At 53.0% G+C, this 22,907-nt stretch overlaps 2 protein-coding genes across 3 annotated transcripts; one reads left to right on the top strand and one right to left on the bottom strand.

Moving 5' to 3' along the window:
- Window positions 1-81: 81 nt before the first annotated feature.
- On the bottom strand, window positions 82-9,480 carry Gapdhs (glyceraldehyde-3-phosphate dehydrogenase, spermatogenic). Of its 2 annotated transcripts, none has more exons than XM_069998617.1 (11): window positions 9,327-9,480; window positions 4,910-5,060; window positions 4,361-4,457; window positions 3,834-3,940; window positions 2,737-2,827; window positions 2,527-2,645; window positions 2,178-2,259; window positions 1,793-1,944; window positions 1,498-1,660; window positions 374-471; window positions 82-255 (listed from the first exon to the last, which is right to left on the bottom strand). In XM_069998617.1, the coding sequence occupies exons 1-11, from the start codon at window positions 9,391-9,393 to the stop codon at window positions 183-185; spliced, it is 1,200 nt and encodes a 399-aa protein (XP_069854718.1). In that variant the 5' UTR covers window positions 9,394-9,480; the 3' UTR covers window positions 82-182. The 2 variants fall into 2 exon arrangements, with proteins under 2 accessions (XP_069854718.1, XP_069854720.1); XM_069998619.1 differs by having other exon boundaries at window positions 4,910-5,011; window positions 9,327-9,429.
- Window positions 93-19,951, top strand: Sbsn (suprabasin). Its single transcript, XM_069998616.1, has 8 exons — window positions 93-293; window positions 15,524-16,114; window positions 16,241-17,062; window positions 17,183-17,677; window positions 18,162-18,165; window positions 19,115-19,178; window positions 19,311-19,355; window positions 19,883-19,951. Exons 2-8 carry the CDS (start codon window positions 15,697-15,699, stop codon window positions 19,904-19,906), a joined length of 1,872 nt encoding a protein of 623 aa, XP_069854717.1. The 5' UTR covers window positions 93-293; window positions 15,524-15,696; the 3' UTR covers window positions 19,907-19,951.
- The last annotated feature ends 2,956 nt before the right edge of the window (window positions 19,952-22,907 follow it).

The raw sequence follows: 22,907 nt of genomic DNA, 5'->3' as shown, positions 1-22,907 counted from the left end.
CGGCGCAGACACACCGACACCGTTACCAGTACTCTTTTTTTTTTTAATTTCAACGCTTCCGCGGGAGAGGTGGACCACACGTTGGGGCGGGAACGCCGGAAGTAACGAAAGGGGCGTTCCCAACGGAAGTGGCGAGGAGGGCCTCTCCCGCCGGAAGCGGAGGAAGGGGGAGCGTTTCCGCTTCACTTTTCCCGGCTGTACATGTAGCGGAGGAGGTCGACTACTCGGTGGCTGTAGCCGTATTCGTTGTCGTACCTGAGGAAAGGGAAGACAAAGGCGTCGAGGAGGGGCGGGTGTGTGTCTCTGTCTGTCTGTCTGTCTTTCCGACCCCCGCCACCCCCAGACTTCCCCTGCAGTCATCTAACTCCTTTACCAGGAAATGAGCTTCACGAAGCTGTCGTTGAGGGCGATGCCGGCCATCGCATCGAAGATGGACGAGTGTGTATCGCCGAGGAAGTCCGTGGAGACCACCTGGGTGTCGGGATTTCAGAGATGGGGGGCAACTTAACAAAGACCTCCAAAGAGGCCAGGTACCCCCTCCTCTTAGGCACCTCGTCCGTCTGAGAGTTCCGTGCCTGGGGAAAAGGGCACACGGCCCCTGCACCGGAGGCTCACCCCTGTAATCCCACCTACTCTGCAGGCTGAGATCTGAGGATCGCGGGTTCGAAGCCAGCCCAGGGAGATAAGACTGTGAGACACTTTTTATCTCCAGTCCACCACCAAAACCCAGAACTGGAGATGTGGCTTAAGTGCTGAAGCACCAGCCTTGAGCAGAAAAAGCTAAGGGATAGCTCTCAAGGCCCTGAGTTCAAGCACCATTACCGTCTCATACATATACACACAGAGGACACACCGTTGCTAATATCCTTAAACATTCGGGGAACAATGCAGGTAACTTGGCATGGATATGGGGTAGCCTTGAACTCGTTTTTCTTTTTTAAAAAATATAGTTTTATTAAGGTGGTGTACAGAGAGGTTACCATTTCATGAGTCAAGTAATGAATACTTTTCCCTCCCTCCCTTTCTTCCTTCCCTTTCCCCCCAATTTCCCCCTCCCATCCCTGCTCACAAGTTGCATAGTTCATTTTCCATGTAGGGTCTACTGAACTGCATGATTACATATTGAAACCTGGGTTTTGATGGCAGAGGCCTGTCCATTCCTCCACTCAGCACTGGGTCTGAGGTGGAAGGAAGTCCCCGCTGGTGAAAAGGGACATGGGAGGGTTTCCAGCAGGAGGGTTGATATCTGATCTGAACCACCACGTGATCCTGGCATGAAGGAGGGTGGATTGGAGTTCAGATGGGGAGGAAGTGAGGGCAAACCCAACTGGGGTCCAGTGTTACAGGCTAAAGCAACTTCAGGTGTAAAGACCCCTGAGACAGGAGTGTGTGTGTCTAGCTCTGCAGTGCCTGTGTTGGTACACTGAGAACAGTTCTCACGGAGAGCAAGTAGAACTCGGAGCCTCCACTCTTCCCTTCCAGGGTCTTAGCTCTTACCAGATCCTCGGTGTAGGCAAGGATGCCCGCCAAGGGCCCCTTGGCTGCTTCTTTTACAGCATCCTTGATGGCAGAGTAGGGGGCAGGGCGGGCCAGGCGGCAGGTCAGGTCCACCACAGACACATCTGGAGTTGGCACCCGAAAGGCCATTCCTGTTAGCTTCCTGGAGAATTCCACATGAGGGGTGGGACTTAGAACCCAGACACCTTGCCTTGCATCTGGGTAAACCACTGAGGATCAGGGACCCTCCAGTCCCGGGGGCATGGTCCCCACGCCGCTTGCAGGGGCCTCCTACCCTTTGAGCTCTGGGATAACTTTGCCCACAGCACTGGCTGCCCCCGTGGAGGCTGGGATGATGTTCTGGTGGGCACCCCGTCCATCTCGCCAGGCCTTTTTCGATGGCCCATCCACGGTCTTCTGAGTGGCCGTGTAGGAATGGACTGTGGTCTTGGGGAAAGAAGAGGGTGTTGAGCTGAAGGCTTTGTCTCTCCTAGAAGAGGGTTGGAGGCCTATGGGCCATCCTGGGCTGACAACAGCCTTGCCTGAGGGTTAGGGGTATCTTTTCCTTTTGGAGATGTCTTTCTGCTGACTCCATATTTGGGAAGAAGAGATTGGATTTCTGTGACATCCCCTGCCCCCGCCTCCCCCCCCCCCCCCCCCGAGATCCAGCCTCAACTTACCATGAGCCCTTCCACAATCCCAAATTGCTCATGGATGACCTTGGCGAGGGGGGCCAGGCAGTTGGTGGTGCAGGATGCATTGCTGAAACAGTCGAGGGGTGCCCTTAGTCTTTGGGTGTGCACCAAGGCCAGTAAGGCGCCCCTCCCCCAGATGAACAAAGTGCCATAGGCGCGGGAGGAGGAAGCATCTCTGGAGGTCTTGCTCCCTCCTCTCCCCTTTGCAGGGCAGGGGATGGAAACTCAGGACCTTTGCACATGCTAGGCAAAGCTGGCTACCACTCAACCCCTCCCCATCCCAGCCCTGCATGTCTAACCGGTAGTCAGGGTGACCTCTGAGACTGGGCATTACCTGACGATTTTCATGGAGCCTGGGTTATATTCCTTTTCATTCACACCCATGACGAACATCGGAGCATCCGGGGAGGGCGCGGAGATGACCACACGCTGGGCACCGGCGTTGATGTGTGCCTAGGGAAGTGGGCATGGGGGAGGGGGATCAGGTGCTTCAAGTGTCCCTACCCCCACCCCTTCCAGCCCTGGACACCACACCCCAACTTACTGAAGCTGCCTCTAGGGACAGGTACACGCCCGTAGACTCTACCACATAGGGGCTCCCCAAATCCTTCCAGGGGATTTCTTTGGGGTCCTTGCTGTGGAGGGGGCAAGATCAGTGTTTCTGGGGGGCGGTCGGGGCCAGGGCTTCAGAATTTAGTCTTCACCACTGAAAGGCTGACTAGACACCTGCTTGACCGGCCACCACCCTCTCCCTTCCCTCATGCCCAGATGGATGCCCAGCTGCTGGGCCTTGCCCCTCCTCCACTCCCATCCCGCATCACACTCGGTACTCACCAGAGCGCAGAGTCTGTGATGTCAAGGCCTGCGAGGCTGTACACTGCTCCCAGCCCTGAACACCCTCGTCTGAAGCCCGCCTAGCCCCTCTAGTCTTTAGCACTCAGCCCCTGGCCCGATGCCAGGAAGTTTCCTGGCATCCGCAGGGCAGGCTCCGTGTGCAGAGGCTGCAGGCAGTGTGCTTACAGAGGAAAAGTACGCGTGGCTTTCTGTGGCTTGAAAAGAGTCCCCCCCTCCCCCCCCACTGAGAATTGAACTCAGGGACTCTCCAATGCTGGGCAAACACTCTACCACTTGAGTCCTGTTGTGGAGGGGGAGGAGAGAGAGAGAGTGTGTGTCCTGGGGCTTGAACTCAGGGCCTGGACATTGTCCTTGAGCTTTCTCTCCTCAAGGCTGGCGCTCTACCACTTGCCACTTCCACCTTTTTGATGGTTCATCAGAGTTGAGAGTATCACAGACTTTCCTGCCTTGGCTGGCTTTGAACTGAGATCCTCAGATCTCAGCCTCTTGAGTAGCTAGGATTACAGGTGTGAGCCATTAGTGTCTGACTCTAGGTAGAGCAGTTGCTATGCCTGAGAATGGAGGAGGGGGGCTGCAGATACTTCTTGATCATTTTAGGGGCCAAGGACCTTTTTTAACCCTGTCTCCAAATGCATACCCTCAGACTCTCTTCTCTCTCTCTCTCTCTCTCTCTCTCTCTCTCTCTCTCTCTCTCTCTCTCTCTCTCTCTCTCTCTCTCTCTCTCTCCTCCCTCTCCCCTCTTAGAGTGGGGCTACAAACTCCACCGAAGGGGCTGGTGTTACCTACCATTGGTACACGCAGATCTCCCGGTTGTCCACAACCAAGCGTCCACCCTTGTGCTCCACATTCCCTTTGTATCTGCCATGTGTCGAGTCATACTTGAACATATATGCCTGCAGGGGACAGGGGGTCCTAGTCCAGAGGAGGAGGAGGTGCCCAGAGGGCTGCCCCTGGGCTGGAAGTTCCACCTTTTTGGGTGAGAGTAAGTACGGGGGGGGGGGGGCCTTGAACTCAGGGCCTTGTGCTCTCACTCGGCTTTTTTCACTCAAGACTGGTCGATGCTCTACCACTTGAGCCACACCTCCACTTCTGGCTTTTTTTTTCTGGTTAATTACTGTTAAAAGCTGCACAGACATTACTGCCTGGGCTGGCTTCAAACCCTGATCCTCAGATCTCAACCTCTTGAGCTGCTAGGATGACAGGCGCGAGCCACCGATGCCCAGCTATCTGATGGCTTTTCTATGAGACCTCCCTCATCTTCCTCCTCCATCCCACCCCTCTGCTCCCTCCCCCGCCCCCAGCCTGCTGCTCACCATGTATTCTGGATCGATAAATGGGTCATTTATTGCCACCACCCTAACGCCCTTCTCCATGCAGGCTCGCAGCACCAGGCGACCGATGCGTCCGAATCTGTCCAGGGAAACACCATGCCGAGGAAGGGGTGAGGGTAGAGAATTGGAGGGGGTGTGTGGTTTCAACACATGCCTCTCCCACCAAAACTCACGTTAGGAGGGAAGCCCACTGGTGCCTCAGCAGAGGTGGGAACTTGGGGCTGCCGGGCTTTCTCTAGCAAGGTGCACAGCTGGCTAAGCTTCAGTCACCCCAGCCTCATCCATGGCCCCTTTCCTGACCCGGTTGGTGAGGCCTACACTTAAGTCCATCTGGTTGGGTATTTGAATGTTTCCCCCTCCTCCAGTCCCCCAGGTGGAGCTGTCCAAGGTATCCCTGCTCTGTGGACAGTCATGGAAATGGAATAGAAATGGAGAGATGTTCCAGCTGGTCACCTGATCAGGGCTGGGGGTAGGGGGGGTCTGACGTTAATTACCCACTCAGGCGGGGGGGGGGGGAGGGGGGGCTCTTACCCATTGATGCCCACGATCAATTCTGCAACATCAGGGGACGGCTTGGGTGGGGGTGGTGGTTGGACTTGGGGTTCCTCCCTTGCTGGCTCCTCCCTTATTGGCCTGGGTGGAGGAGGCTCATCAGGTGGTGGGGGAGGAGGGGGTCTGACCACTGTGGGAAGGAGAGTCAGAGAGGGGACAATGGGCTGTGGCAGCTGGGTGAATAAGCCATTGTTGCTCCTCCCCCTCCAACCTGTGGGGTTCCTGGCCTCTGGTGGCCAATTGTGTTACTTTCCCCCACACCCCCAGCAGCCTGGGAGCAAGAAAGGAGAGCGCTTGTCTCCCTCTCATTAAAAAAAACAACAACAGATTTTGTGTGTGTGTGTGTGTGTGTGAACTCAGGGCCCGGGCACTGTTCTTGAGCGTTTTGACTCAAGGCTGCAGCTCTACCACTTGAGCCACAGCTTTACTTTCGGCTTTTGGGTGGCTCATTGGAGATAAGCGTCACAGACTTTCCCATACAAGCTGGCTTTGAACCATGATCGCCGGATCTCAGCTCCTGAATAGTTAGGATGACAGGTGTGAGCCACAAGCACCTGGTTCATTTTATTTTGTTGTTGTTGATGGTATTTCTTGAACTTGAGTCATAGGGTAAGCCAGGGGCACTGTGTGTGTGTGTGTGTGTGTGCGCGCGCACGCGCGTGCGTGTGTGTGTGTCAGTCATGGGATTGAACTCAGGGCCTGGGTGCTGTCTCTGAGCTTCTTTTTGGTTCAAGGTTACCACTCTACTACTTAGAGCCACAGCTCCACTTCCAATTGCTGGTGGTTCATTGGACATAAGAGCCTCATGAACTTTCCTGCCTGTGCTGGCTTCAAAATGCAATCCACAAATCTCAGCCTCCTGAGTAACTAGGATTACAGGTGCCACCAGTGCCTGGCTTGGGAGCAGGTGGTTTTAAAAGGTCAACGCTGTGAATAGAACCTCTACCCTGGTTGCTCTGCTCAGTGGGGATGTAGTTTTAGCTGTTGCTCCAAGGGTGGATGCCTGGCGCCTCAGTTTTTTATTCTGTAAAATGGAGTGCAAAGGGTGTTTTCTCTCAGAGGGGCACTGTGAGGACTAGGGAAGATAGAAAATTAGGAAATGTTTCTCACAGCTTTCTATTTCAAGACCATTTCTTGTTGTTTGTCCAGTACTGAGGATTGAACCCTGGGCCTCTCTACCACTTGGTTTAGGTTCCCAGTTCTTTTAGTTTGTTTTGCAGATATGATTTTATATTTCTTTGCTATTGTTGTTGGGACTTGAATTTGGTGCCTGACACTTTGCTTATTGGCTGGAGCTCTACTAGCTGAGCCATGCCTCCAGTCCTGACTTTATGTTTCTTGTGGCCTCAGACAAAGATCCTCCTATCTCCAGCTCTTGAATAGCTGGTATTACAGATGGGCACTATCATGTCTGGCCTTCACAAATCATTTCTGGAATTTGACAGTGAGTCATTCTGAGTCCCCAAATGTTTCTGATGAGCTGACTCACCTAGGGAGGCCTTCCCTAGATATAACTCTGACTCAGTGGCTTTGTACTGAGGCCCAAGAATTCCTCTCCCCCCTCTTTTTTGTGTGCTGGTCCTGGGGCTTGAACTCAGAACCTGGGTGCTGTCCCTGATTTTTAAATTTGTTTTCCTCAAGGCTAGCTCTCTATCACTCGAGCCACAGTACCACTTTCCACTTTTTTTGGTACTTAGTTGGAGATAAGTCTCATGGACTTTCCTGTTTGGGCTGGCCTTGAACTGCAATCCTCAGATCTCAACGTCCTGAGTAGGTAGAATTACAGGCATGAGCCACCAATGCCCGGCTCCTCCCTCCCTTTTTAGGCATTATGGGATTTGAACTTAGGGCTTCAGGCTTGCTAGGCAAGTGCTCTACTGCTTAAGTCACATGGCTTTCTTACTTAACATTTTATTTTGCTAAAGGCTCAGGTTAACTTTACCCGAGCTGGGTTTTTTTTTTTTTTTTTTTTGGTTGGCCGTGGGGCTTGAACTCTGGGCCTGGGCGCTGTCCCTCAGCTCTTCAGCTCAAGGCGATCGCTCTACCACTTGAGCTACAGCGCCACTTCTGGTTTTCTGGTGGTTTTTATTGGAGATAGGAGTCTCACGGTCTCTCCTGCCTGGGCTGGCTTTGAACCGAGATCCTCAGATTTCAGCCTCCTGAGTAGCTAGGATTACAGGCGTGAGCCACCAGCGCCCGGCTTCGAGCTGGTTTTAAATTACCAGTCCTCCTACTTCTGTCTTACCAGCAGCTGGGACTATAGGCATGTCCTACCACATTTGGCTTGTCCTGGGGACAAGGTCTTGTTAACTTTTCCCCCTGGGCTGAACTCAGAACTTCAGTCCTCTTACATCCACCTTCCAAGTAGCTGGGACTACAGAGGTGGAGTATGTTACCACTCTCGGTCAAGAATATCATGTTCAACAAACACTCTGCTCTGACAGTTCTCATGCCCAGGGAAGCTGAGGAGGTAGTATGTATCCTAACTTTATGGCATAAGTGAGAAGCCTGTGTCAGCACCCACTGTCTCTGCACTCCAACCTCTATCCTGTGCTTACAGGTCTGTTTCTGCCTGGTTTTGGGTGAGACCCTGGGCAGAGGGTGACAGAGTATTTCAAGCTGAGAAGTCAGGCCTGAGTGCCAGTCCCTGCTCAGCCACTGGCCACACATGGGCCAGAGCAGGTAACTAAAGCTCTTGGGAGCCGAACACTAGTGGCTCACACCTGTCATCCTAGTTACTCAGGAGGCTGAGATCTGAGGATCGCAGTTCCAAGCCAGTCTGGACAGGAAAGACTGTGTTATGAGCAGTTGGAATGGGGGGTGGGGGGTGAGGGGGAAGGCGGGCAGCGGGGGATTGGTGGAGCTGTCCTGGGTACTGAAATCAAAAGCATTCTGGAGATTGATAGGCCAGGAGCTAGGGGCTCTGCCTCTATCTCTGACTTCTGCCTGCTGCTTGGACCTGTGGCCCAACACTGATCTGTGTGTGTTTGTGAGGTCAGTGCATGTTTATAGGGTGTCACTCAGTGTTTACTGGTGGCAGAGGCTCTGGTCACACCAGTGACCTAGAAGATGTTTGCATTCCTGGAGGCTGTTACTGCTGACATAAAGGGAGGACATTTAAGAACACCTGCAATAAGATCGGAACTGTGAGCTCACTCAGCAGCCTTTAGATGGAAGGCCTCAGCTGGTGGCTTACTCCTGTAATCCCAGCTACTAAGGAGGCTGAGATCTGAGGATCACAGTTTGAAGGGAGCCCAGGCACAAAAGTCTGTGAGACACATCTCCAATGAACCACCTGGAAGTGGAGCTGGCAGATTAAATGGCTTCTGCACTAGCTGGGTGCTGTTCTCAGTCCCCTACTGTGTGAGGTGTGCCCTAGAAAACCCACTTTCTGGAAGGGACAATGAAGGTGGAGGCCACAGAACACACCAGGCCTTGCCTGTTACCCCCATCTACTGCAATGCCTTCTGGGATCTTGAGGTCAGCTAATGCCGGGTGTCCCGGCCCCCTCCCCCCCATCTCCTGCTGTGTCCTGGCTCTTCTCACCCCACCTGTGGGAAGTGAGACCCTAAGACGGGGAGGGGGGGGGTGACTCACACCTGTAATCCTAGCTACTTAGGAGGCTGAGACCTAGAGGGACCACGGTTCGATGCCAACCCCAGGGGAAGAAAAGTCAGCAAGATGCCATCTCCCAAATTGTAACCAGCAAAATGTTGAGCTGGAGGCATGGCTCATGTGGTAGAGTGTCAGTGAATCAAGCAAGCTGAGCAAACTAGAGCCCCTGAGTTTGAACCGTGTACTCACACAAAGGTGGGGAGCTAGAACTGTTTTCCTGGGGTGCCTGTGTGTATTTATCTGTGTAGTAGGTACACACGCGCGCACACACACACACACACACACTCCGCTGGCTAGGAGCAGGAATCAGGAGTTGCCCCCACAGGCGGACTCCCAAGTCTGCCATTCCTTGGTGGAGAGGCAGGGAAGGGCTGTGTCCTGCCTTGGCCTCTGTTGGCAGCTCTGAAATGGGCACGGTGAACACCCTGGCCTCACCTGCCATTTGTGAGACATGAGCCAGGCGGCCGTGATCAGCGCTGCCCTTGGTGCAAAACCGGGGAGCACAAAGCCCACCCACAATCCCTGGCGGCCTTGTGGGGGAAACCAGCCCGCCTACGTTCTTCTGCTCCTTCCCCTGATCCTGCGGGGGGGGGGGGGAACCTCGATTCTGCCCAGGGGTCAAAGGTGCCAGCCCCTCCCCCCTGGAGCCTCCCGCCCCCAAAACAAACCAGGGTGTGGGGTGGGGTGGGGGGGAGGCGAGGAGGATGCACTGGGCAGCACTGATTACAGGGGTACCCCGCCACTTCAGGGTGCTCCCCCCACCCCTCCATGTCCCCCTCACCCGGGCATGGCTGTCGCAAAAGCTGGACAACGGTGACATTGGTGAGGACGACGTCGCGTTTCGACATGGCCTCCCTCAAGGTCTCATGGCCACCCCAGGCCTCACGGTGATGTTGCTGAAGTGTGAAGCCCCCTCCAGACCTCCGGGAGATAGGGGCGCGAGAGCTTCCAGCTGGAGACGTCACAGTGCCCGGCGGCGACGTCACAGTGGAGGGGGCGGGGCCACGGGCGGCCTCCACCCTGCCCCCAGGGGCTTGTGACGTCAGCCCGCACCAGTCTGCGCAGGCGCACTGCAGTGCGCCCTATTCAGGCCGTCCAAGTTGGGTTGCTCCTGAGTAGCTAGGATGACAGGCATGAGCCACCAGCGCCTGGCCAGCCTTTTGGCGGCACTGGGGTTTGAACTCGGGGTCTTAAGACTTGCTAGGCAGGTGCTCTACCACTGAGGCACGCTCTGGTCTTCTAAGTCTTCTCACAGCAGCCTATTGTTTGTCCTTGTAGCTCTTCCAGTAGATAGTTAGGCTCTAGCGACAGACTCACTAGTTCCCTGTCTGCCCCCATGGGCCTCAGGCCCTCCCTGGGAGGGGGTTACTCTGGTACATGTGTTCACCACCTTTGACAGTGTCAGACACAAAGCAGGCCTTCTGTCAGTGTTTACAAGAACAGGTGGGACTGGGAAGGTAGCTCAGGGGTAAAGTGCTTGCCTTGCTTGCATGAGGTCTTGGGTTCGATTCCTCAGCACCACATAAGCAGAAAAAGCCAGAAGTGGCGCTGTGGCTCAAGTGGTAGAGTGCTAGCCTTGAGCTGAAGAGCTGAGGGACAGTGCCCAGGCCCAGAGTTCAGCTCCCACGACCAAAAAAAAAAAAAAAAAAGAACCAATGTGGGTGGTAACATTATCCAAAAAGAAATGTACCCTTTACTTGCCTCATGTAACTGTAACCCCTCTGTACAGCAACTTTATAATAACCAAAACCAAAGAGTACGGTGAACTCATGATGCCCCAGGGGGTAAGGGTTTGGTTGTACGTCAGTGACTCATGGCCAGGCACCTTCACCTGTAAGGCTGGTTAACACGTAGCTGTGACCAAAGGGGTGTGGGGCCTTGTACCAGATAGGAGTCACCATCCTAGAAAGAAGGGTGGAAGAAAAAAATAATATCACAAAGTGACATCATCTCCTTCTCCAACTCATGGGAGCTAAGGTTCTAAGTACTTCCTATGGGACCGTAGTTGGTGGGACTGAGCTGTTTGAATAGCTTGAGACAAGTAGAACTGAAAATTAAAGGGAGCTGAGTGCCAGTGCTCACACCTTTAATCCCAGCTACTCAGAAGGCTGAGATCTAAGGATCACAGCATGAAGCTGGCCTTGGCAGACAAGTCAAGAGACTGTTTGTTTGTTTGTTTGTTTGTTTTGGGTCCGGTCATGGGGCCTGAACTCTGGGCCTGGGCGCTGTCCCTCAGCTCTTCAGCTCAAGGCTAGCGCTCTACCACTTGAGCCACAGCGCCACTTCCGGCTTTTTTCTTTTTGCTTATGTGGTGCTGAGGAATCGAACCCAGGGCCTCTGGCATGCAAGGCAAGCGCTCTACCACTGAGCCACCTTCCCAGTCCAAGTCAGGGAGACTCTTATATCCAGTGAATCAGCATAAAGCCAGAAGTGGAGTTGTGGCTTTAAGTGGTAGAGTGCCAGCCTGGACCCTGAGTTTAAGCCCCAGTACCTGTACAAGAGGGAGGGAAAGAGGAAGAAAGGAGGAGGAGGAAGACGAGGAGGAGGAGGAGGAGGAGGAGGAGGAGGAGGAGGAGGAGGAGGAGGAGGAGGAGGAGGAGGAGAGGAAAAAGAAGGAAAGAATGAAAGAAAGAGGGAGAAAGATGGACAGCAAGGACAAGAGTCAAACCATTCATCACACAAGGATCCTACATAACTAAGGAGGGAAAAGTCCAGCACAGGCAAAACTAGAACTGAAAAAGAGTCACTAGGAACAACTTTTCAACCGCATGTGTGAGATGCCATCAAAACTTTTATTAAAAAAGTGTAAAGACCCATTGGGCTGGGAATGTGGCTTAGTGGTAGAGTGCTTACCTAGCATGCATGAAGCCCTGGGTTCGATTCCTTAGTACCATATAAACAGAATAAGCTGGAAGTGGCACTGTGGCTCAAGTGGTAGAGTGCTAGCCTTGAGCACAGAGAGGCTCGGGGACAGAGCCCTAGGACCTGGAAAAAAAGGTAAAGACCCAAAGTGATAAACAGCCAGTCATAGTGATGCATGACTATAATCCTAGTTACTCAGGAAGAGGTAGAGGTAGAAGAACTGAAGTCGAAAGCCGGCCTGGGCAAAAGTGAGAGGATGCATTGAACTCATAGCTTATATGGTAGAGTGCCAGCCAATGAACAAAAGTAAGCATTGGATTTCAAGTTCAAGTCCTGGAAAAAAAAAAAAAAAAACCTTGATCCTCAGATCTCAGCCTCCTGAGAAGCTAGGGTGACAGGCGTGAGCCAACTGTGCCAGCTTAGTGTGTGTTTGTTTGTTTGTTTGTGTCCAGTTGTGGGGCCTGAACTCTGGGCCTGGGCACTGTCCCTCAGTTCTTCAGCTCAAGGCTAGCGCTGTACCATTTGAACCACAGCGCTTCCGGCTTTTTTCTTTTTGCTTATGTGGTGCTGAGGAATCGAACCCAGGGCCTCATGCATGCAAGGCAAGTGCTCTACCACTGAGCCACCTTCCCAGCCCTAGTGTTGGTTTTTAAATGCATTCCATCCTTGCCTCGCTGTTCTTTGAACATCCCTCCATCACATCTCAGCCCCCATTGCTCTTCTCACATAACTGCTGTCACTTGGGACTGTTTGATGCATGACTGTAACATCTGCCTTCATAAGTGAAAAATAAAAAAAAATAAAGTGGGAGGAGACTCTATTTGAAAACCAAACTAAAAGCAAAATGGCCAAGAGTGGATGGCTCAAGTGATAAAGTAAACTCCAAGCCCCCTGAGCTTGATCCCTAATACCATACCAAACAAATAACAACAAACAGGTAAACATCCAGTTTGGTAGCATACACCTGGAGTCTTAGCACTCAGGAGGCTGATGCAGGAGTGTGTGCATACAGTTACAGCAGAGGCCAAAATGGTTCTTGAACTACTGAAACTTCTTCTTTCTGCTCTAGGATTTCCTGGGACCACCATGTTACCTAGCAGAGGCTTCTGGTAGAAGAAAGGATAAATCTAATCTCACTTATGAAGGCAGATGTTAAAGTCCTGCATCAAACAGTCCCAAGTGACAACAAATATATGAGGAGAGAAATGGGGGTTGAGACGCAATGGAGGGATGCATAAAGGATAGTGAAGGAAAGATGGAATGCATTTAAAAACAAGCTCGAAGCTGACACCTGTCAGCTGTGGCTTACACCTGTCATCCTAGCTGCTCAGGAGGCTGAGATCTAAGGAGATCAGTATTCAAAGCCAGCTGGGGCAGGAAAGTCCATGAGACTCTTATCTCCAATGAACCACAAAAAGCTGGAAGTGCAGCTATAATTCAAGTGGTAGAATGCTAGGTAGCCTTGAGCACAAAAGCCCAGGAACAGCATCCAGGCCCTGAGTTCAAGCCCCAGGCCTGGCCAAACAAAACAAAAGAAACTTGGAAACAGATCTCATGAACTCCAACCTGTCAGGGTGGCCCAATTTAGTCACCCTCTGTTGACAGAGATGGGGAAGTGGCAGAAACTTCTGGAACTCTGACCTGAGCTGGGGGTGGTGGATTCTGGGTGGAGCCATGGGTTGCTTGAGGGGAGTGGGTCCTGTGCCCTGGTTTGAAATCACATGTAGATACTTACCATACCTGGGCACCACACCCAGCTCACACACCCCATCCATTCCTCTGTGCCATGCCTGCCCACCAGCCCACCCCGGACACCCCCTCATGCAGGCTCAACCCCAAATATCTTCTACCCCTGCCACCCAGCTGTCCCCACCCACAGCCTTCAGAGCAGCTCCCAGGTAGGCATGTGGCCACGAACCCACAAGCTACCCCCAACCCATCCTTCCAACACACTTAATCACATTCTCTGTAATCACATGCCTCTGTGTGTGTGTGTGTGTGTGTGTGTGTGTGTGTGTGTGTGTGTGTGTGTGTGTGTGTGTGTGTGTGTGTGTGTGTGTGTGTGTGTGTGTTGTTTGTCCAACCCAAGCGGATCTGCCAACATATGGGAATTTAACTCAGGGCTTCGGAAGCTTTAGGAAAGGAGAGCAGGAAAGAAAGCCATCCTGGCCCCCTGCCCACATTCTGGCTGGCAGCCACAGGTCTTTTTTTGGGGAGGCCCCTCCCCAGAGTTGCCTGAACCGGCTTTTCAGGAGACACTGCGTCCTGCTTCTGCACGTGGCAATCTGCCCCCTGCCCTGGCCTGAGGGCTGGGAGGCGGGAGGCCTGGCTCTCTGTTTGGCCAACATGATCCTGTTTCTAAAATCTACCATATTCTCTAAGGGACCCTGCCCCCCACAGGCTGCTATGGAACCCCTGATGCCCTTCTTTGAGGCACCTTGAGAAACTCAGGCTTAAGCTTGGACTCCGTTCCCAGGGCTTTCTCTAATCCGTGCTGATTGATTTTTCACATTGTTGTAAATCCTTCCTTCCTTTCTTCCTTCCTTCCTTCCTTCCTTCCTTCCTTCCTTCCTTCCTTCCTTCCTTCCTTCCTTCCTTCCTCTTTCTCTCCTTTTCTTTCTCTTTTCTTCCCTCCTTCCTCTCTTCCTTTTCTTTTTTTTTTGGGGGGGGGGAGGTAATGAAACTTGAACTCAAGGCCTGTCCCTGAGCTTTTGTGCTCAAGGCTAGCACTCTACCACTTTGAGCCACAGCTCCATTTCCAGTTTTCTGGTGAACTGAAGATAAGAGTCTCATAGATTTTCCTGCCCAGGCTAGCTTTGAACCTTGATCCTCAGGTATCACTTAGCCTTCTGGGTAGCTAGGATTACAGGCATGTGCCAATAAGTGCCTGGATTCTTTCCTTCCTTCCCTCCCTCCCTCCCTCCCTCTCTCCTCCCTTCTTTCTTTCTTTCCTTTCTTTCCTTCCTTCCTTCCTTCCTTTCTTCCTTCCTTTCTTTCTTTCTTTCTTTCTTTCTTTCTTTCTTTCTTTCTTTCTTTCTTTCTTTCTTTCTTTCTTTCTTTTTCTTTCTTTCTTCTTTGCTTGAACTAGGGCCTGGGTGCTGTGATTTAGCTTGTTCCATTCAAGGCCAATGGTCTACCACTTGAGCCACAGATCTACTTCCAGCTTTTTTGGTGACTCATTGAAGATAAAGAGTCTTACAGACTTTTCATTCCCAGCTGGCTTTGAACCATGATTCTCTGAGCTAAGCCTCCTGAGTTGCTGGAATTACAGGTGTGAGCTGCCATGCCTGGTATATTGCTGTTCAATTCTGAAGACTAGCATAACAGTAATTCCGCACCATGTTCTGGGCTGTTCAGGTACCATCAGGAAAGGCTTTAAAATAGAATTGGAGGAGACCTCCTCCCCCTCCGAATCTCTGGGTTCTGTATTCTAGACAAAGAAGAGCAGAGATCCCAAGGCCACAAGGACTCGAGTGTGGGAGTCTCTGAGAAACTGACACATCCTATGTGGCTGGTGCAGAATGATGGCGGAACCTCAAAGAAAAAGATCTGATGATGGTCCCTCAATTCTCCTGGAGTACTGCCCCCCTCTTCCCTCGGACCTCCTTTTGTCTTTCTTTTATTTTGTGCCTGAGCTGGGGTTTGAACTCAGGGCCTAGGCGCTGTCCCTGAGCATTTGTGCTCAAGGCTAGCACTCTATCACTTCAGAACTTTTTGTTGGTAGCTAATTGGAGATCAGAGTTTTATAGACTTACGCCCCTGGCCTAGGCTAGCTTTGAACCACGATCCTCAAATCCCAGCCTCCTGAATAGCTAAGATGACAGGTGTGAGCCACTGGTGCCTGGCTCCATTATTTCTTTTCTTTTCCATTTTCCAGAACTCTCCATGCTAGGGAAAATTAGATGTTTGGGTCCCTTAGGGGAGAAAATGGGAGCTGTGGCTACCTATCCACCTGGATTTGAGAGAGAGAGACAGAGACAGAGAGACAGAGAAAGCCAGGAGCTGGCTGGTGGAGTAGGCAGCCTCCTCCAGGGTGGAGGAGCCTGAGTAGAGCAAGGGGAAGAATGCCAGGGCATCTTGTCTGTGCTTGACTCACTCATCTTCCTCCTCTTTTAGATTGCTCAACCCAAATCTCCCTGGGAAATACCTCCTGGACTGGGGGACCAAGTCTGTGCTGCACACAAGGGTAATTGAGTCACGAGGGGTGGAGGAGAGGGCGGGAGGCGGAGGATAAATAGCAGGCTGGCCGCCCGGGCCTCTCTCTGCACCCTTCCCTCCTCTCCAGCAACATGCATCGGGCAAGTGTGCTCAGCTCCTGCTGCCTCCTCCTGCTTTTGGGGGCGCTGCCTGCTCGGGCAGCCAGCGAGGACCCCCTGGAGAAGGTGATCGAAGGCATCAACCGAGGGCTGAGCAACGCCGAGCGGGAGGTGGGCAGAGCCCTGGAAGGCATCAACAATGGCCTCACACAAGCCGGAAGGGAAGTGGAGAAAGTGTTTAATGGACTGAGCCACATGAGCAGCCAGGCCAGCAAGGAGGTGGAGAGGGGCGTCAACACCGGCATGGACAAGGTGGTCCATGGGATCAACAATGGCGTCGGACACGCAGGAAAGGAAGCAGAGAAGTTTGCCCATGGGGTCAACCACGCTGCTGGACAGGTTGGGAAGGAGGCAGACAAAGTAATCCACCATGGGGTCAATCAGGCGGGAAGTGAGGCAGGGGGGCATGCCACGGGGCAGGCTGGGAAAGAGGCTGGGAGGCTTGGCCAAGGGGCCCACCATGCTCTAGGGGAGGCAGAGAAGTTTGGCCAAGGGGCTCACCATACTTTTGGCCAAGGTGCCCACCATGCCGCAGGGCAGGCTGGGAAGGAGGCAGAGAAGTTTGGCCAAGGGGCCCACCATGCCGCAGGGCAGGCTGGGAAGGAGGCAGAGAAGTTTGGCCAAGGGGCCCACCATGCCGCAGGGCAGGCTGGGAAAGAGGCAGAGAAGTTTGGCCAAGGGGCCCACCATGCCGCAGGGCAGGCTGGGAAGGAGGCAGAGAAGTTTGGCCAAGGGGCCCACCATGCCGCAGGGCAGGCTGGGAAGGAGGCAGAGAAGTTTGGCCAAGGGGCCCACCATGCCGCAGGGCAGGCTGGGAAAGAGGCAGAGAAGTTTGGCCAAGGGGCTCACCATACTTTTGGCCAAGGGGCCCACCATGCCGCAGGGCAGGCTGGGAAAGAGGCAGAGAAGTTTGGCCAAGGGGCCCACCATGCCGCAGGGCAGGCTGGGAAGGAGGCAGAGAAGTTTGGCCAAGGGGCCCACCATACTTTTGGCCAAGGGGCCCACCATGCCGCAGGGCAGGCTGGGAAGGAGGCAGAGAAGTTTGGCCAAGGGGCCCACCATGCCGCAGGGCAGGCTGGGAAGGAGGCAGAGAAGTTTGGCCAAGGGGCCCACCATGCCGCAGGGCAGGCTGGGAAGGAGGCAGAGAAGTTTGGCCAAGGGGCCCACCATCCTTTTGGCCAAGGGGCCCACCATACTTTTGGCGAGGCTGGGAAGGAGGCAGAGAAGTTTGGCCAAGGGGTCCACCATACTTTTAGTCAAGCTGGAAAGGAAGTTGAGAAATTTGGCCAAGGGATCCACCATGCCGCAGGGCAGGCTGGGAAGGAGGCAGAGAAGTTTGGCCAAGGGGCCCAGGATGCTTTTGGGCAGCCCGGGAGGGAAGCAGAGAAGTTTGGTCATGAATTTGGCCAAGGGGCCCACCATGCTTTTGGTCAGCCAGCAAAGGAGGCTGAGAAGGTAGGAGAGGCGGCTCACCACACCCTGGAGCAGGCTGGGAAGGAGGGAGGCAAGGTGGTCCAGGGCGCTCACCATGGGCTCAGCCATGCTGCCATGGAGGCCCAACAGTTTGGCCATGGCGGTGGTAGTTATTACTCAGCGGGGCAGGCCGGGGGAGTGGGAGAAAGAATAATTCCTGGCGTTCAGGCTGGGGTCAACCAGGTTGGGAAAGAGGTGGAGGCGTTTGGCCAGGGAGTCCACCATGCCGTTGAACAGGCCGGAAAGGAAGCAGACAAGGTGGTCCCAGGGGTCCACGATGGGTTCCATCAGGCCGGGAAGGAGGCAGAGAAGCTTGGCCAAGGGCTCAACAATGCTGCTGGTCAGGCCGGAAAGGAAGCGGAGAAACTTGGCCAAGGTGTCCACCATACTGCCGACCAGGCCGGGAAAGAAATGGACAGGTTGCATCAGAATGTTCATTATGGGGTCAACCAAGCCGGCAAGGAGGCCAATCAGGTGAACTGTGGTGGGGAATGGAGAAACCCCTGGGGGATGATTAGGGGCTGGAGGAGGGAGGGATTCAACCCTGGGGATATTTGGGGGGCCCATGGAGTCTTTGCTGAAAGAAGTTTGGGGAGCCGGCTCACACCTGTCAGCTTAGCTACTCGGGAGGCTGAGATCTGAGGATCGAGGGTGGAGGTTGGAGGCCAATGTGACTCTTGTCTCTAAGGCACCCCCCCCCACCCATGCACACAAAAATCTGGAAGTGGAGCTAAGTGTTAGATATTAACCTAAAGATGGAGAAGGAAGAAAGAAAGAAAAGGAAGGAAGGAAGGAAGGAAGGAAGGAAGGAAGGAAGGAAGGAAGGAAGGAAGGAAGGAAGGAAGGAAAGCTAAGGGGCAGGGCCCAAGCTTTGAGTCCAAATCTTGGTACTTGCAGAAAAAGAAGCTTGGGTAGCTGTGTATCTGTGCTCCCCTCCTTTCTTCTGCATCTTCTTTATAGAAGAGCTGGGTCAGATGCATCTTATCTGCAAAGCCCACTCCAGACAGAGCAGAGGGGTCCCCATCCTCAGGGAGTTGTCCTTAGTTAAGGTGGACTAAAGTAGAGGGGAACATGAAGGCCTCTCCTAGGAACAGAAATCAGATTTCTCTAGTACAGATGTGGTGGAGGGGAGCCTGGAGGTAGTGGGATGGGCCCTTTATTCCTTAATGCTCAGATAGGGAAACTGAGGCACGCCTGCCAAGGTCATGAGCCAGTGCCAGATGGGAAATTGCAGGTGCTGGCTCTTTCTCTTCTTTGCTCTGATGAGGGAAGGGGGCTTCCTAGAGGATCCATTAGCCATTTAAGTAGAGACCCCTCTGGAAGCCAAAGAAACAGTTATCTCCCATTCATTCTCCAAGCTTCATGAACAAGCTAAGATGCCATCTTGAAGAGTGATCTCAGCTTTCAAGGACACCCCTGAGTTCCAGACCAAGGGTGTCTTCCATGAGGAGAGGTCCCTAACTCAGACTTGCACATGTGGAGGCTTGGAGAGAAGCAAGTGCTGGTGTGCATGCACACTTGTGTGTGTGTGTGTGTGTATGTGTGTGTGTATGTGCATGTTTGGCTTAAGACTAAGAATAGACCTGGTAGGCATTACCTTGTGGGGGTCCTCTGGGTCCCCCCTCTTTCCATTGAGGCTCCTTTTTACAGAAATGGGGGGCTTGGCTAAATATTAACAGGAATCAGACACACATCTGAGGCTGGGTGGGCAGGAAGTTCTTCTCATTGCTTGCTCTGTGCCATGGGTGGGCTCTGGGAGGGGGATCTCTCTGGACAGTGAGTGTTGAGGTCAGGGGACAGGCCCAAGTCATCCTAGCGGGGTGCAGGACCCGGGGGTGGGGTGGGGAGGGGAATGCGGGAGGGCCTGCAGGATGGAGGGGTGGCACGAAGGATGATCTGGTCTTTGTTCACAGGGCAGCAGCCATCAAGGCGGGGTTTCCGGCCATCAAGGAGGGGCCGCCACAACGCCATTGGCATCTGGGGTAAGTCTTTATGCCCCCGCCCCCCGCACGTGGGAGAAGAGGGTGATGGAGACGACTTAGGATTCCTCCTAGGATGGCCTGGTGGGGTGGGGGGAGTTGAGGCTGGTGACTGACCTTGTCCTTGATTTCCAGGCGTCGGCCAACAAGCCTTTCATGGATTTGGGGGCTCTGTGGAGGGTGAGTACGGGGCAGGGCTGCTTCCTTTTCTCCATGATAACACTGGCTCTCCCATTGCATCCCCCAACCTAACTAGTCCAGCCCGCCGGCCCCCCCCCCCCCCCCCCGCAAGCTCTGCTCTTGCATTTTTCTTTTTGGGGGAGGGGAGGGAAAGGGAGCTTTCCATTTTCATCTAGCCAACATAAACTGGCAAACACCAATGCCAGGGCATCTGGAAGTCAGGGAAGGAGAGTGTGTAAAAAACATCTTTCAGCTGGGCACCGGTGGCTCACGCCTGTCATCCCAGCTACTCAGGAGGCTGAGATCTGGGGCTCATAGTTCCAAGTCAGCCCGGGCAGGAAAATCTATGAGACTCTTATTACCAATGAACCACCAGAAAGCTAGAAGTGGAGGTGGTTCAAGTGGTAGAGCCTCAGGTAAAAAAGCTCAGAGGTACCACCCAGCCCTTGAGATAAAATAATAAATAAAAATGGGGCACTTCATGGCGGTGAATCCTGGGTTCACCCCTCTCCTCTCCTCTTTTGCAGAGCGTCGCCGACATCATGCCATAAACTGATGCCCAGCGACAATGTCTTGGTCGCCGTGGCCTGGAGAAGCTGGGGTGGGGGGGAGGGGAGGAGGCTCCCGGATTTCCTTAGCGGGGGATGGGGTGGGATGGGGGGAATCCTGAGATTTGTGAATAAATGTCTGTGACCCATTGTCATCTCTCGGCCTGGTCAGCTGTTGCCTAGAGAGGGAAAGGCAAGAAGCACAAATGCTACTTGTCCAGAGGAATGTGTGTGTGTGTGTGTGTGTGTGTGTGTGTGTGTGTGTGAGGTGTCTATGACATAGGGAAGATTTTTTTTGGGGGGGTGGATCTGGGACTTTGGGCAGATTGAGCTGAAGTTTCCCTAGTAATGGGCCCAGCGAAGGCATGAGCCACACTTTGTGTTCAGTACTGGGCCTGGGCCTCTGGCACGGGTGTCATGGTGGAGGGCGAGAACGGAGGTGCCGAGGTGGAACCCCCCAGGGCTGGGGCAGGGTTGTCACAGGGTGGAGACAGTCAGGAGTAACAATAGTGGCTTGTGTTGGTTGTGCAATGCCCGTGTGTGTGGTGCCGGGCGCCTGACAGGCCGGACAAGCTTCACACCAACAAATCTTCCTCTTAGGTAAGAGGTTCTGGGCTGTGTCCACTTGGGAAGCAGGCCGAGGCCTGAGGAGGTGGGGAGACACACCCCAACTTCTGCGTGTGGTCGGGATGTGGAGGGAGAGAAACAGACTGGTGTGTGTGTGTGTGTGTGTGTGTGTGTGTGTGTGTGTGTGTGTGTGTGTGTGTGTGTGCACCAGTGGATCTGCATCAGAGGACAGATGCACAAGGACCAAGCATCCAAAAGATGGAGAGACATGGAAGCATGGTTCAATTAGGAGAGCGCCACCCTGGGGTGAAGAAGGAAAAAAAAAGCCAAGCAAGAGCTTGAGGTCCTGAGTTCAAGCCCCAGAACTGGCATGCACATGCGCGTGCATGCACGCACACACACGCACGCATGCGTGCACATGTACACACAACAATAAAACCACCAAAACTTTTGAAAGTGGAGTGTGGCTCAAGAGGTAGAGTGTTAGGAGCCTTCAATGAAAAAAAAAAACAAAGTGAGAGGCTGGGCACCAGTGACTCATGCTTGTCATCTAGCTACTCAGGAGGCTGAGATCTGAGGATTGTGGTTTAAAGCCATCTCAGGCAGGAAAGTCCGTGAGACTCTTATCTCCGATAAACTACCAGAAAATCGGAAGTGGCGCTGTGGCTCAGATGGTAGAGCACTCGCTTTGAGCTGAAGAGCTGAGGGACAGTGCCCAGGCTCAGAGTTCAAGCCCCATACTGACCAAAAAAAAAAAAAAAAATAGTGAGATCTTGCAAACTCTGAGTTCAAGTCCTGTTACTGAAGGGGGAAGGGAGGAGGGGGGAGGGAAAGAGGGAGAAGTAGAGAAAGCAAGAAGAAAGGAACGGAAAGAGGAAAGAAAGGAAAAAGGAAGGGAGGGGAGGGGAGGATGGTGGGAAGAACCTTTTAGCAAAGACGTGGGCCGGGACACAGATTCATCAGATTCATGGACCCAGAACCCAGAGCATGGTGTTTTGTAATCACTGTGCAATGAGTCCTTAGCTCCCCAGTGCTGCACAAAACACAGGTCTCCTCTCTCGTCTTCTTGGGTGGAAGAGGGAAACAGAGGCTCAGCAGGACACATGTAGTGAAACCCCTAAGAAAGTAGCAGAAGCTCACACCTGTAATCCCAGCTACTCAGGAGACTGAGATTTAAGGACCAGGGTTCAAAGTCAGCCTGGGCAGGAAAGGCCGTGAGACTCTCATCTAAAAAAAGATGGAAGTGGCGCTGTGGTTCAAGTAGTAGGACACTAACCTTGAGCACAAAAGCTCAGAGATAGCGCCCAGGCTCTGAGTTCAAAGCCCAGGACCCACGCAAAAGAAAGAAAGAAAGACAAAACCCTTGGAACTACATTCTGTTTGTCAGAACCCAGCCTCTCGCAGGTACCCAATGTATCTCTTATGACTCACCTGGGCACAGGGAAACCTGTATTACAGGAGGCTGCTACAGGAGGTGTCTCAGGCAGCATACTTCCCCATACTGAGGCCACAATGATAGACAACGCCATGAGATGTGTCGCCAGGCAAGAGACACCATCATGTCCTCACAGCTCCCAAACTCCAGTCATCCGAGGGACCAGAATGAAGGGCTCCTGATCTCAATGGCTTGGGGGAGAAGTGTAGTCTTTGTGGGGGAGATGAGGCCATACAGAATGGGGGTGCTCCTGCCTCTTGCTCTGTGGGACACCAGCATTTCCTTCCCTCCTTCCCTCCCCTGCCTGTGAAAGTCTGAACACACGGCTAATATGCCCCAAAGATAGAAGAATCTTACAGTGGACACCCGCTAGTCCCCCACACCACACACACTCCAATTCCACCAGTATCATTTTATTAAATTCCCCCAATCACACCTGTCAATACTTTTTTTTTTTGGTCAGTCATGAGGCCTGAACTCTGGGCCTGGGCGCTGTCCCTCAGCTCTTCAGTTCAAGGTGAGCGCTCTACCACTTGAGCCACAGCGCCACCTCTGGCTTTTTCTACTTATGTGGTGCTGAGGAATCGAACCCAGGGCCTCATGCATGTGAGGCAAGGGCTCTACCACTGAGCCAACCTTCCCAGCCCTGAGATGCTTTCTTTTTTTTTAAATAGGTGCAAATTATATACATTTATTAATAATTTAAATAACACTCGTATAAACTCTTTCATATATTCACATGATACACAAACTTAGAAATGCATCAGGAAGCCCAGAAGAGCATACATATGAGACATGTTTTTTTTAAATTTGTGTTAGAATTTTAGTGACATAAATATGTTTATTATTTCAGAAACATTCCCTAATTGCTTGGGCTAAGTTTTAACTTCTTACAGAGTGCTTGTGCCTAACATTAAAACTTGACTTTAAATCATTTAGTTTTTTTTTTTGGGGGGGGGCGGTCGTGGGTCTTGAACTCTGGGCCTGGGTGCTGTCCCTCAG

Source organism: Dipodomys merriami, unplaced genomic scaffold, assembly GCF_024711535.1.
Source record: "Dipodomys merriami isolate MVZ:Mamm:240054 unplaced genomic scaffold, mDipMer1.0.p SCAF_52, whole genome shotgun sequence".
Taxonomy (NCBI): domain Eukaryota; kingdom Metazoa; phylum Chordata; class Mammalia; order Rodentia; family Heteromyidae; genus Dipodomys; species Dipodomys merriami.
The sequence above is the reverse complement of the archived record's forward strand: the minus strand, read 5'-3'. Positions and strand labels throughout refer to the sequence as shown.